Raw genomic sequence first — 14062 nt, 5'->3', positions numbered from 1 at the left:
GACCTCTGTCTCTGTTTAATATTAACAAACGCAAGCAGCAGAGAGGGCCAGCTGCCCTCTGCTTTCCCTGAGGGAACCCCGAGCACGAAGCTGGGTCTCCGGCCCTCCTCGGCTGCAGGGCCAGCTTCGCCTTCCCTGGGCAGGAGCGTCCTTCAGCACCACTCCCCTGTCCTGACTCCCTGGACAGGAGGAGTACGCAGGTCGCAGGCATGGAGAGAATACTGTGGTTCCACCCATGTGCCTTGAGACCCAGCCTGAACAGCATTTGTGCTCTTCCCGCAGCTCCTGCTTCAGTCCCGGGAGCCAGGCAGGCAGCTGCCCTCAGGCAGGAGCAGAAGTCCAGTCTCAGTCCTCCTCGGACGACTCCTCCTCTGCCTCTTTCAGCCACTGGATGAACCTCTGCAGCTGAAGGAAGCACACGGCAGAGCTGCTAGGGCGTGGTACGTACCTCTTCTTTCCCTCAGCTCCCAGCACCAGAGCCCCGCCTCATTTGGGGCCTGGGGTCCTGGTGGGGCCGTGGCCTCATGGGAGGACAGTGACTCACCTGCTGATTCTTGCGCAGCTGCTGGCCTCTGTCAGTTATGCCCCTGCTGCTGAACCAGCTCAGGATGGTTTCCTCGGCCAGGATCTCCAGCTGGTAGAAAGCCATCAGCACCTGCAGACGGCCGCAAAGAGGGACTCAGGGCTCTGCCGAGTGCGGGAGGAACAATGGCTAATGGGGAGAGGTGGCAGGACCCTGGTACCACACTGGGCCCTCAGCACATCTCATGCATGGAGCAGCCGTGTCCTCCAGGTACACACGGGTCAGGGAGAACTGTGGCCACTACTGCTGGGGAGCGCACCACACATCACCAGGCCAGTGCCCAAAGAGCCGGCCTGCTCCTACCATCTTGGGTCCTATTCAATAAGCGCAATAGGGCAGATGAGGCTGTGAGCCCAGCATGGAGCTTGGCTGGGGTTATGGGGTCCTTGCTTTCGAGTCTCCCTGGAGGTCACCTAGGCCGGTTTGAAAGCAAATGCAGGAGCATGAGGTCTGATGTGGTTTTCACCTTGGCCATGCAAGTTCCGAGCGCTTCATGCCCCAGGAAGAAGTCTTCAATGGCCGCCAGTGCTTCCAAATGGTCAGCTGCACGCTTTACATAGTTCCTAAAAACGGGGCTCCAGCTTTTGAGCAGCTACGGAAGAAAAGAGAAACGAACTGCGATGCACTGTGAGGTACACTTACACCTATGAGCACAGCTGGTATTGGTAAACTGGGTCTTTTTCATGACATGGGAAGATGGAGGAGACAACACAGGCCCCACAGAATTACAGAGGGAGGAGGGAGGTGTTGGCAGCATGGCTGGGGAAGAGCTTTCCCAGGGAAGGCAAAATAGATGCTGTAGGCTGCCTTGAATACTCATCCACGGCCTTGAGGCTGAACTTGTTCTGAGTCAAATCACTTTAAGTTCTAAGTCTATTCTTTTTTGTTTTGAGACAGGGTCTTCCTATGTAGTTTAGGCTGGCCTTGAACTCACTATGTGGCCCAGACCAGCCTTGAACTTGCAGTGATCTTCCTGCCTCAGCCTCCCAAGTGCTGGGATTACAGGCATGTACCACCACGCTTGATTCCAAATCGATTCTTTGTTGCTGAGTTTTTGTTTGTTGGTCTGAAATGGGAGTCTCACTGTTGTTGCCCAGGCTGGCCTTGAGCTCCTGAATTCAAGCAATCCTCCCTCTTTAGCTTTTCCTATGGAACTGGACTATCAGTGCAAGCCACCAGGCCAGGAGTCCAGATCTATTTCTGAGGATCCTTTTGGGACCCTGGTGCTATCCGAATTACTCAAGGTTGAACTCAACCTTATCCCTCGGCACCAGCCAAAGCTACTTTGGAATCTAATCAGCTTCCAGAGGGAAGCAGAAAGGAACCAGAAATAACATAACAACCCATGATTACTCTTGATTTCTTTTCAAGTCAAGCACAGCACCAATGGGTGTCTTCCTCCACCAAACCCCTGCAGCCAGCCCCAGGTTTTGCTCACAGGAAGCAGCAGGGCACAATAGCGAGCTGGGTTGGGTGGCGAATCCATCTGCTGCAGCGGGAGCTCCAGGACCACGTGGCTCAGCACCTGCATCACTTCCTTTAGGCTGATGTTGTAAGCGTACCTGTGGGAGACAGGTGATGCCAGAGCTGTGACCCCCTCTAGCAAGGAGGTCAATAAGAAGGGTGTGGAAGGGGAATCTATGTTAAGGTAGAATCTGATGCCCTCCCTGCTCCAAATACTTGTGGCCTTTCCCCTTTGGGTCACTGGTGGAAGAGGCTTATCTCTGGGTAAAGAAACATTTGGGAGAGAATCTAAATACCTAGAATTACCCAGAGGAGGGCAGAACAGGCAGGGGCTTCTCTTACTTGAGAGAGTTGATCTCCAGGACTAGATTGTCACAGGAAATGTTCTCCTCTTTGCCTCGCTGCAGTGTTCCCAGGACCTCATTCTGGAACACTGAAGAGGAAGAAGAAATTCATAGGCCATCATCATCCCACAACACTTTGCTTGCTGTGCATCCTGACGTTATGCCACAGCCTTTCTTCCAAGAACTTGAGTCTCTGGCCAGGTGATGCAGGTGAAATAGGTTGTGCCTGTGCCAGCCCGTGCTGCCCAAGCTACTCACCTTTGATGTCATCGAGCTGAGGGGAACCTGCCCTACTGTCCAGCTCCTCTGAGTCCATACTTCTCTCACTTTCAGTGTCACTCTCCTCTTCCATGTTGATCGTGAGTCCTGAGAATCCAAGAAAGATGAGGAAAAGAATGCCAAGGAAAAGAGTGAGTGCTGGAGAGCACTGCACCTGCCCATTGGCCGGTGCAGAGGAACCAACTCCAAAGGACTCGCTGCTCTTTCGATTACTTGGCTTGGGCCAGCCGGAGGCTTGGCTTACCCCAGAGACTCTGCCGTAGCTCCTCCTCCTCCTCTACGTTTGTGCCTGCAGCTCTCCAGAGGTAGCCCTGGCCCTCAGCGCCCACTTCTGCTGGGTTGTAACCTGGGAAAGGAACCGAGCTTTAGAAAGGCCCCAGTGGAAGCGGGATCCCCTGGGAGGAAACTGGGTTTCCTCGGGGGGCAGAGACGCACCGACACCCACGCCTGTGAAGCCTCGCACCTTTCAGCTTCGTTTTCTCCTTCTCTTGATTGGCCCCAGAATCGTCACTGAACTGGCCATCATCTTCCTCTTCCTCTGTGTCGGGAGGATGCAAGGAGATCACTGAGCCCTCTGGCATCGTGATATCTGGACCAACCACTACCTGGGAAGACAGAGAGGACGAGACCCGTGAGCTCAGTGTGCTGAGGAAAAGTGCGTCCTGATGGGAGGGAGAGCGAGTTGTTTTTAGTGAACAAAACAGAAGTAAATGAAACCAGTGGTCTGGGACTCTCGATTCAGGCTGGAGCGCTGGGGAATAAGGTCACTGCGCAGGAGCGCAGCATGCAAAGCACGTCTCACCTGAGAAGTGAGGACACAGCGTGGCTTCAGGGTCACCCGTTCCTTGACCTCGGCATGGTCACAGAGCAGAGACTGATGGATCTGGGCTCCCGTTGCCACTCGCACACCTTGCCACAGGTAGGCCCGGTCCAGGACCACATTGTCACCTGGCTCAAGATGAGGAGGATTCCCGGTCAGTCACTGCTCAATCACCAGCCCACAGCCCTCCATGCAGGACAAGGCTGCTGGGACACCCACTGGCCCTGAGACGCCAGACCCCAAGGCATGGAAAGATCCCTTGCACTCTAGGTGTAACCCTGGTAACGGAACACCACTCAGCTGACTCTCCCCTGTAAGCTTAGGGCCATTACAGACTGCCCATGGGGCTTCAGAGTCTGAGAACCGTTAAGATTTCTGGGGATGAACTTAAGGACCTTATCGGAATCAAATTACAGTCTATGAGTAGAGCTGTGACCTCATCAGTAGAATCAGCCAATGCCATTTCTTCTGGGACATTTTACAATCTGAATTTCTTTTTTTTAGCAGATCACAGTCTCGTATTTTTTTGTTTTTTTTTTTTAGAATCTGAATTTCAACTGTTGTTCTTTTAAAGAGACAGTACCATTAGAGGCAGCACATTCCCACAGTCAAAGTGAGTCACCAAGAAGCCAGCCAGGCAATTATGGATGAGTAAACAGAATCCTGGTACACCAGAATACGCAGAATTCAAGTCTCAGCACTGACTCTCCTTCCTCTCCTCCACCAGAATCTTGCCTTGAACTCACTAGGTAGCCCAGGCTGGCCTCAAACTTGTGATAATCCTCGTGCCTCAGCTTCCTGAGTACTGGGATTACAAGCATATGTCACCACACTTGGTGGTACTGGCTCTTTATCAATTGTGATCTTAAGTAAGACAATCTCTTTGAGTAGGTTTGTCAATTAGGGGTAAATGGTACCTTCCTCTCAGGGCTTTTGAGAATGAAATAACTAATGTATGTAAAAGCCCTTTGTGAACAGTGATGCACTGAACAGGTTGTTGTTGCGGTGAATTACCTACTTGGTCCTGAATGTAAATATGGGGTACACTAACATGAAGACTCACTTACCAAGAGACAAACAGGACACAATGAAGGGGTCAGTTGTCAGGTCCTTGTTCCCTCCTTTTTAAAGGTACTTCTACTCTATAGTTTCTCACTGCCAAGGGCTCCCTCATGTGTCCACCCTCACTTCTACACATAACACAGCCCCCAGGCCTGTTCCGAGGGTGACCGCCTCAATGCCCCTCCTGTGCTCACCGATGTGGCAGCTGGGGCCAATGACACTGTTGGTGATGGAGCAGTTGCTGCCAATGACAGTGCCTGAGCCCAGGAGCACGTTCTCCTCCAGGATGCTGCCGTGGCCCAGGCTGACCTCAGCCTCCCGGTAGATGTTATGGCGAGAATGTGTGCAGCTGTGGGTGGCACTGTCAGTGAAGTTGGCTTCCGGGGTGAGGGGGTAGACCCAGCGGCGGACAACGTCGGCACAGATGGCCGAGTACATGTGCAGATTGGACACCCGGGCGCCATATTCTCTAGTCGTTACGTGCATGTGGATCTGGTTCCCCAGGATCTGAATGAGAGGGAAGGGAGGTCACCCGAGACACGGGAAGGTCTTGGGAAGAACATCCCAAGTAGTGCACAATGCATTTCTGAGCCTCTTCAATTCCCTCTGTATTTCATTATTATAGACAAAAAGCAGGAGGCTGCTTGGAGGACTGTTTTCCCCAGCCTCTCAGGCACTTTCTTCCTTCCTAAGGCTCAGTGAAACCCAGAAGGGATGAGATCAAAGGCAGGCCCATCCTAGTCTTCTACAGAGGCTTTTTCTTACCTCCTCGTTCACTAGCAGGCCTCGTACAAAATCATCTCGAGTCTGGTAGTCAAAGTTGTCTGTGAAGAGCTGAGCCACCTGCAGGTGGAAGCGAGTGGCTAAAGTTCTATAGAAACAATGAGCAGCCCCCCTGTCACACCAGGGGCAGGGCAGGGGTTTCAACTCAGTGGTGAGCGCTGGGCTAACAGGCAGGAAGCCCTGAGTGCACTCTCTAGTTGCCTCAAGGCAAACAAAATGAAACAAACCCAGGACAGCTGAATGAGGCCAGGACCCAGAAGAGGTTTCTAATATACCAGGGACAAGATAAGGGCACCTTTCTGTTTTACAACAGGTAAGAAAAAGAGCAAAAGAGGGACACATACTCTGGCTTTCTGAGCAGGCAGCAATGGACCCTCAGAGTCCTACTCTCTGGTCATGTGGCCAGCCCTAAGTGCTCACCTGAGGAGAGCAGATGCTGATGTGACAATCCAGTAAATCGTATCGAATCTCCACGCCATCGCCACTGCCCTGGAACAGACTCTGGGGAGAAACACAGGGACTTCATTAACCTGTCTCCTGTCTGAAGCCAGTTACTTTCCCAACTCAGGCTCCTTGGGTACCCACACACCAGAGGAAACGAGAAACGCCGGAGGCCCTGGGTTTTCTGGAAGTGCAGAATCCGGTTTGTGGCGCTATCTACAGCCACTACCACATTGTCCTCATGGCAACGAGTAGGATGGCTGGGGGATGACTCCTTGAAGACCATCGTCATCACAGATACATTTTTTTCTAGCTTCCGCCTCAACCTATGAAGGATAGGAGGGATACAGCTGCAGGAGAGCGGCCGTGGGGTTCTACTGGTCCTGAACCTGCGTCTCTGCCACACTCCCGTCCTGACCTGTGCTCCTCCAGGGCTCTGGTGATGTTGATGTTTGAGATGACATCTCCATAAACAAGTAGGAAGTCAGAGCGCACCAAGGCCTTGGCGTCCACGTCACGGAGGACATCTCCCAGTGATCGATACAGCTCGGATGTGATTATTCGAACCACATTGAGGGATGTAGGGCGGCACCACTTGGATTTCCTACCAGAAGGACAGGGTAAAGGAAATAAAGATCACGTGGACCTTCTCTGCCCTCCCCCACTCAGCATTCACATTCCTTCTTTATGGCTTTTTTGGGTGCCAGCCAGCGTCCTCAACTTCAAAGAGATTTATGAACTATAATTAATGCTTTCGACATTGTGTCATTAGTTGTTTTATGGGTTAGAGAAATATGGTTATTTCCTCTCTATGCCTTAACCACTGTTGCCAAATCCTGATGGAACCTGGGGTCTAAAAGACCTTTGGGAACATACTTCCTATGTTGTCTTTCCTCTGAGGTCCCCATGTCAAATTCAGGAATGGTCTGACGGTGACCATACTATCAGTTAGTCTTTATTTCCTAAGCTTCCATAAATTCTGAGATTTATTCTTTCCCAAGAGTTTAACAAACATCTGTGAAGGGCTTTTTACCTTGTGACACTACACCAGGCAGAGGGAATATAAAGATGAAAAAGAACTCATTCTTGTCCTTGAGGGGTGGAACAGATAATATTTGGAAACTCAGTGGAAAAACAAAGATGCTATTCTAATAGGTTACCTATTAGAAATGTTCAATAAGAAGCAAAATCCTAAGTAAGATTCAGATAAACCTAAGTGTCTTGGGGGAGAGGAGGCAGATGGCCCCTTGATACATTCCCCAGGCTGGTTTTGAAGTCCTGGGCTTAAAGGATCGCCTGCCTTAGTTTCCTGAGCAGCTGGAACTCCAGGCACTGCTTGGTACAATTGTTAGTCCAATTTTTGTCACAGGAACCTCCAAATGGATAGATACAGAGCAACAGCTGCTCGCAAGTGAAGCAAACACCCTTATACCCTACAGACACGTTATCTTCCTCCTCGCATTTCCCCTTACTCAGTTACATCCATCCTAAAAAAACTACAGTAAGATGGTGAAACATGGAAAGAAACATCACAGGGCCTTACAGTAAATGTTCTTTGATTTGAGCAGCCTTCCAACAGCAAAAGACAAAGGTTTCCTGTACACCTGTGGCTGTCAGGAATTCCAGAGTGTAGTCAATTAATGCCACGTTGGCCAGGGGTAAGAGGACCTGCAGGGCAGGATATGAAAACACTTTTGAGGTCTTGCATCCATGAGGGCTGTCTAGGTACCCAATGCAACAATTCTTACTCATCTTATCAGTGTTTCCAAATACCACAGTTATACTTTTATCTTTCTAAATCAAAGATAGATTTTGCTTTGTTTTGTTTTGTGTTGAGACAGAGTCCTTCCCTGCAGTCCAGACTGCCTTGAACTCACTATGTAGCCCAGGCTGGCCTCAAACTCATATCGATTCTCATGAGGGCTGGGATTACAGGTGGTGTGGCACCGTTCAGGGTGCGGGTAGGGGTTGGTGTTTCTTGCTTTTGATAGTTCTAGTATGTGCTAAGGTTGAGGCCACAGTGTTTCAATTTGGGCACAATAAAGCATGGAATCTGTCTGTCTAGTATCAGACACACAGCTTACAAAGGACAGTACTGAACATTAATCTTCACATATCCAGAGGTCTTAAGTACTGCTAAGGCCTTCTATTCCATGTCATTCCCTCTCCCTCCCTCCTCTTTTTTGTTTTGCACTGGTGATTGAATTCTAGGCCTTCACAATTAAATTACAGCTATCATTTAATATTTTTTTTTTGTTTTCTATTTTTTTAGATAGGGTCTCATTAAGTCACTAAATTGCCCGGACAAGTTATGGTCCTGCCTTAGGTTCTCAGAGTGCAGAAATTATAGGCCTGGGTCATCAGACCTGGCTCCTTTAACCTTTTCTAAGAGTCAAGGGCTAGCCCCTCCTCATCACTTGTCAAAAATAAACAGCCACAAGACCTTGGGGTGGGGGTTGTTAGGGATGATTTTCCTCAATTTTAATAACTTCCCTCTCTTAGATCTTACGAATAGCTCAGTCCAACTTCCTATTGTTTAGGTAATTCGGGAGCTAATAGCAACCAGCCGCCTTCCTTTAGGCAGACGGTAACGGTAATCATTAAAGTTTAGAAGGAGGTTAAAAAAAAAAAGAAAGAAAATACACTGCTTTGAGCTCTAGCCTGCTCTTTTTAGGCATAGTTATCCTTTCAGAGGCAGAGACGCTGTTGCTTGCTAACTGAGCATCTCTTCCGCAGACTCAAAGGCAGTGTAGGCTCCTCGGGGCCACAGAATCCTCGCTGTCAGGGATTCCAGCGGCACTAGTTCTGCATTTAATCCTCTCCAACCCGGAGTAGACAACCCTGAGGGCTTCCACCTGCAAGCCAACTACTTGGTCAAGCAAGCATTCATCAGGCTTTCAACAGCTCCTCTATTTCTCTCCTACCCAGATAAACCCGACTTTGGGCTCCTTAGGTGACACAAATCCTTCCCGGGCGTGCTTCACTAGCCAAACGTCAAGATAACCCATTCTGCGCTACCAACCTCCCGGCCCGCAGGCTGCTCGCACGCTGGCGCTCACCCGAGGCTGGTCCTTGGAGATTGGGAAGAAGCGACGGTTGAAGCTGTCGGCCACCAGAACTGCCTGCAGGGGCGGCGGCGGTTCCTCCTCCGTTGCTCTGGCTCCCCCGCCAACGCCGCCGCCATCTCCAGGGCCTCCGCCACCTCGTTTGTTGGCCCGACTGGCAGCCGCATCAGGTGCTGCCACCATAGTAGCCGCCATCTTCTTCCCCTACGACCACAACTTCCGCAGGGAAGCGGGCACTGCTCGCAGTAGAGGACAAAAAGTACTCAAAACTGGAAACGCGAAGGACTGAGGAAAGAGCTGGAGAGGGAGAAGTGCGCACGCGCCCCTCCTGGGGGGGTGGTGGACGCTCCTCCCCGTGGGCGGTCTGAGCTGTGAGCAGAGTGGCGACTGGCTCCTGTGCTAGAGTACTTAGGTCGGCAGGCTGGGTCAGCGGGATTGCGGGCATTCATTTGTACAAGAAACTGGTTCCTGCGGCGCGATGGGACTTGTGGTTACCTCGATGGAGACAGAGCTGGTGGGATCTGTAATCGTGTGGTAGTTTCCTTGTCCCGAGCATTGCAGTCACCTAATGGTTCCGGCGTCTGGTGGAGGCTAGTGTGAGGGTTGGAGCCAGTCCGACCTCGGCTCGCAGCTCACGGTCTGCTTAAACTTTGTGTGTGTGTGTGTGTGTGTGTGTGTGTGTGTGTGTGTGTTTCCCTGGAGCGTGAACATGGGCCGGTGCGATACTAGCATCAGCTCATTTAATTGGTCACACCTCTCTGTGAGGCTCCTTAGTTCAACAAATCAATTTTCCGCCTTCCCTCCGCTTCTCTTCCCTCTGTCCTCTCCTCCCTTTCCTGTGTTTCTCTACCTTCCCTCTCCCTTCTCCTTTCCTCCTTTCCCTTTCCTTCTTCTTTGGTCCTGGGAGGAAACATTCTTGAACTCTTTTTTTTCTTTCAATTTTTCTTTTATTTATTTATTTACTTTTGTGGTTTTTTTTGAGACAAGGTCTCACTCTGCAATTCAGGCTTGCCTAGAACTCACTTTGTAGTCCAGGTAGTCTCCCAATTCGCAACAATCCCCTGTCTCAACCTCCCAAGTGCTGAGATTACAGGCATGAGCCACCACGCCCACTTCAATTTTTATTTTTTATTAGTACGTGTGTGCAGTAAGTAATGAATACCTTCCTCTGGGAGGTTGGAGCATTGACATGACATCAAGTTTTTTCATCCCCTCTTGGGTTCCTTCCTATTTGCAGATTATTCCCTATTTCCTATTATCTTTTATTTGCTCTTGTCTATATTTTGGGTGTCTTACATGAGAGAGACTGTGCACTATTTAACCTTGTGTGTCTGATTTATTCTTTATGGCAGAGTAGTACTCTGTTTTTGGGTGGTACTGGGAATTGAATTCACAACCGCACACTTGCCAGGCAGACATTGTACCATTGAGCTATACCCCTGGCCCAGTACTCCATTTTTTATAAATGCCACCTTTTCTTTATCTACTCATCCATTCATGGACATGTAGGGTGCTTCCAAGATTTAGCCATCATGAATTGTACTGCTATAATCATGGATATGCATGGATCACTGTAATATGATGCCTCAGACTTAGATGAAGGAAGTACTCTGCCAGTAAGTGGAAGAACTGGTACTGGAACTCAGTTTGCCTGTTTCCTGCCTTAATAATTAGTTCCACAACCTTTCTGCTCAATTATGTGAGGATAACAACTATATTAGCATTCATTCATTCATTCAAAGTGAAGGTGGGGTGGAGGCAACTCAGGAGGAATAGAAGGCTCTGGTCAGCCCCAAAGCGCGCAGCATGTTTGGGGAAAGACTGGTGGCTGTGGAGCTGGAACAGAGCCCTCAGCAGGGGAAGTGGGGCAGCTGGGTCGCCAGGCTGAGGTTTGTTGTTTCCAGCAGTGCAATGATGAGGGTGCCTCTTGATTTTGGAAATTTTAGTCTTGGTCAGCAAAGGGAGAAGGCAGCTCAGTAAAAATTTTCTATTAAATGAAAGTCCTTTGTAGAGGAGAGATGAGGCACTTTGCACCAGTGCATGGACACACGTGTGTGCACACATGTGCACAGATACAGACACACACAGGCTGCATGGAGTTGGGGGATATGGAAAGTCAATAGATTTTTTTTTTAAAAGCCAGCTCTGCTCTCGGCTCATGGTAGAAATTTTTAAATGACTTCCGTTACTTTGGAAAGTGGTGTCTCTGATTCTGAACTATCAGTGAGACTGAAATCCAGGCCTGACAATTGTGTAGACAGGCACCATTTTAATAGGGCTGGAGGAGGCTTTCAATCTGCTAATTTTTTTGTGGTTGATTCACACTTATTTGAAAGGTTGAAAACCACACAAACATGTCCCCATATCTAAAAGTAAAAATCCCTTCCCCTGCTTCTCTCCTCTTACTATTATAGACAGCTAAGTTAGGCAGAAATAGGATAGGCAGTCAGACAAGCTAGGTTCTCAAGGGAGCCAGCACAGAGGAGGAGAACACATTATAGCTGTGGCTGGAGGCTCATCCATTGAAGGCCAGGCCTCAAACCTGGAATGACCAGGCCTGCATGTCTCCCAAAGAGATAAGCAATATGCTGTATTGGATCGTGTGGTCCAGTAAAGCCTCGATAGACATCAGTCACCCAGGTGGGTGACCAGCACCTCCTGACTCATCTCTTCCACAAAAGGGCCTTCGTCTTTCCATGTACACTTGCCACATGACTTGCTTCCTCATTGGATCAACATTACTTAAGTGACTATACTTGTAATCCTATTGGTTGATGATAGTTTTATCCCACATTGTATCCACCTTATAAGTTTGCTCTAAAAAGTGGGATCCAAGGCAATCCACTCAGGGCCCCTCTTGTCTTTCAGGAGCTATTTCTCCCAATAAAGTTTCCTACTGTTGTGTTTTGTTTTGGGACAGGGTCTTACTATGTAGTCCAGGCTAACCTTGAACTCACTAAGTAACTGAGGGTGGCAGTGAAGTCAAGGCAGTCCTTCTGCCTTCTCTTCCTCCTAAGTGCTGTGATCACAGATGTGCACCACCATGCCTGGCAAGTTTTCCTCTTAACCTCGGTTGTTCCTTAAAATTCATTCTTCGGTTTTGGGAAACATGAACTTGGCATATCTGACATCTAACAGTTTGGGAGTTATAATATTTCCCTTATATCATTTAGAGGTTTTATATCATTTGGAGGTCCCACTGAGATCATTGAAAGAGGGTAAGCGTTTGCTTTTGTTTCATGGATTCTTGTAACTTGTTTGGGTAATCCAAAATTGTCATCCTTGTTTGTCAGTTGCTTATGGGTTGAATTTCATGCTTTGTCTTTTTACTTACTGTTTTTGTTAAAATGGAGAACATGAGAAGATAATGTTGTTTCTTTAGTGGGACATTGTAGTTTTGCAGGCAAGGTCTTGTATTCTTTTTTTTTTTTTTGTCTTTTTCATTTTTATCGGTACCAGGGATCGAGCTCACGACTGCCTGCTTGCAAGGCAGGTGCTTATGCCGCTGAGCTAAATCCCAGTGTTTGTATTGTTGTTTTGTGTATGCCACATTTGGACTTACTAGTTGCAGAATTTGTTGGTGTTCTTTACTTGACCTGTTTGACTTGTTAGATAACAGTGCTAGAGAAAAGCAACATTAGCGCATCCCCTACTGGGGTTTGATATAAAATGCTGTAAAATGGGTCTTTTAGGGGTTGGGGATTTAGCTCAGCAGCATAAGTGCCTTCCTTGCAAGTGTACAGTCGTGAGTTCAATCCCTGGTACCGATAGAAACGAAAAAGACAAAAACAAAATGGGTCTTTTAATGAAATCCAGTTTATATTTAGAAAATATATTCCTATGGGCTGAGGATATAGCTCAGTGGCATAAGTGCCTGCCTGGCAATTGCAAGGTCCTGAGTTTGATTCCCAGTACCAAAAAAAAAAAAAAAAAAAAAGATAAAATATATGCCTATCAGTAAATCATAGGACTCTACCCACCGGTAAGACAGTATCTCACTGGGACAGACTGACCCAATCCCCATCCCTACTCTAGGGAGAATATCAAGACTTTTCTGCCTTAGTTTCCTTTCTGGTCTGATCATCCATTGGTGAGGAGGCAGTCTTAACTCTTTTTTTTTTGTTGTTCTGGGGCTTGAACTCACAACCATGCATAAGTGCCAGGTAGGCACTTATGCTGCTGAGCTAAATCCCTAGCCCCGTCTTAACTCTTGAGATTCCCCAATTTCACTTTTCCAGGCTGCGAATGACAACTCGTGGACCAGTTGTCTCAATAACTTCCCATGAGTGTGAGAAGAAAAGATCTCCTTTTGCTGATCTTATTTCTGATCTTTCCCTGTCACTTTGTACTTACCTTGTTGGAGGTATGAAAGATTAGAGAAGGAGGAGCCCTGAACTGGCTCAGCCTTTGTCTCCTATCCAATTAGAAAGCCTTAAATTGAGCCTTGTAGAAAATGAGCATTAGCTAATGCAGAAGACAGGGAAATCGTCTTAGATGAAGGACATATAAACCCTTCTCTGGGTCTGATGACACATTAGAATTTTGTTCATCTAGGAGAACAAACATGAAAGGCATGTCCTGGCTTTTGTGTTTGGGTAACAGTTTCCCTCAGCAGACTGAACCTGAGACTCTGTGGAAAGAACCAATTTTGGGGAGAGACCAGAAATAGCTGTTTCCTAAACATGATATCCAAGAGGCCAAAACACATTTAGTATAAGGGAGAATCTCCTACCCCTCTCCCCTCCTAGGCCTGGTTCTCATCACTGATGTGTGCGGGAGAGGGGAGCACTTGTGCTAATGTGCAAATCATGGCTGCTGCAGTGGGTACAAGTTTTAACCTGCGAGTTTCATTAAGTGTGTTGCAGATACAGAGATGTAAAAATTTTAGAGAAGATTTTGCATAAAATTTAGCCTTGTCTTTCTGCTAAGGAAGATTGCCTAGCTGATTAGGTAGACAACACATATGTCTTAGAGAGTTCTTTGCCCGAGGGCCCAAGGCAAGATTTCTCCATGTCATTACTTGACTCTATCTATCTCTAGAAGTGATATCTTTTTTTTCTTTTTCTTATTCTTTTTTTTTTTTTTTTTGAGACAGGATTTTGCTGTGTAGTTCAGATTGGCCGTTAACACATTATGCAGCCCAGGGTCTCAAATGCATGGTGATCCTCCTGCCTCAGCTTCCCAAGTACTGGGATTACAGGTGTGTACCACCATGCCAGGT

General features: G+C 48.2%; 1 protein-coding gene across 2 annotated transcripts; it reads right to left on the bottom strand.

Moving 5' to 3' along the window:
• On the bottom strand, positions 1–9474 carry Eif2b5 (eukaryotic translation initiation factor 2B subunit epsilon). 2 transcript variants are annotated; one of them, XM_003477053.4, is made up of 16 exons: positions 8836–9474; positions 7320–7444; positions 6195–6380; positions 5925–6102; positions 5756–5836; positions 5318–5395; positions 4747–5059; positions 3473–3618; positions 3134–3275; positions 2915–3016; positions 2650–2757; positions 2390–2480; positions 2022–2145; positions 1050–1175; positions 545–655; positions 1–405 (listed from the first exon to the last, which is right to left on the bottom strand). In XM_003477053.4, the coding sequence occupies exons 1-16, from the start codon at positions 9034–9036 to the stop codon at positions 346–348; spliced, it is 2172 nt and encodes a 723-aa protein (XP_003477101.1). In that variant the 5' UTR covers positions 9037–9474; the 3' UTR covers positions 1–345. The 2 variants fall into 2 exon arrangements, with proteins under 2 accessions (XP_003477101.1, XP_005006915.1); XM_005006858.4 differs by lacking the exon at positions 7320–7444 and having other exon boundaries at positions 8836–9106.
• Between the last annotated feature and the right edge of the window lie 4588 nt (positions 9475–14062).

This window comes from Cavia porcellus, unplaced genomic scaffold, assembly GCF_034190915.1.
Source record: "Cavia porcellus strain 051 isolate PalLab524CR breed Dunkin Hartley unplaced genomic scaffold, mCavPor4.1 scaffold_14, whole genome shotgun sequence".
Classification (NCBI taxonomy): domain Eukaryota; kingdom Metazoa; phylum Chordata; class Mammalia; order Rodentia; family Caviidae; genus Cavia; species Cavia porcellus.
Note: the sequence above shows the minus strand (reverse complement) of the source record. Positions and strands in the feature narration are given on the sequence as shown.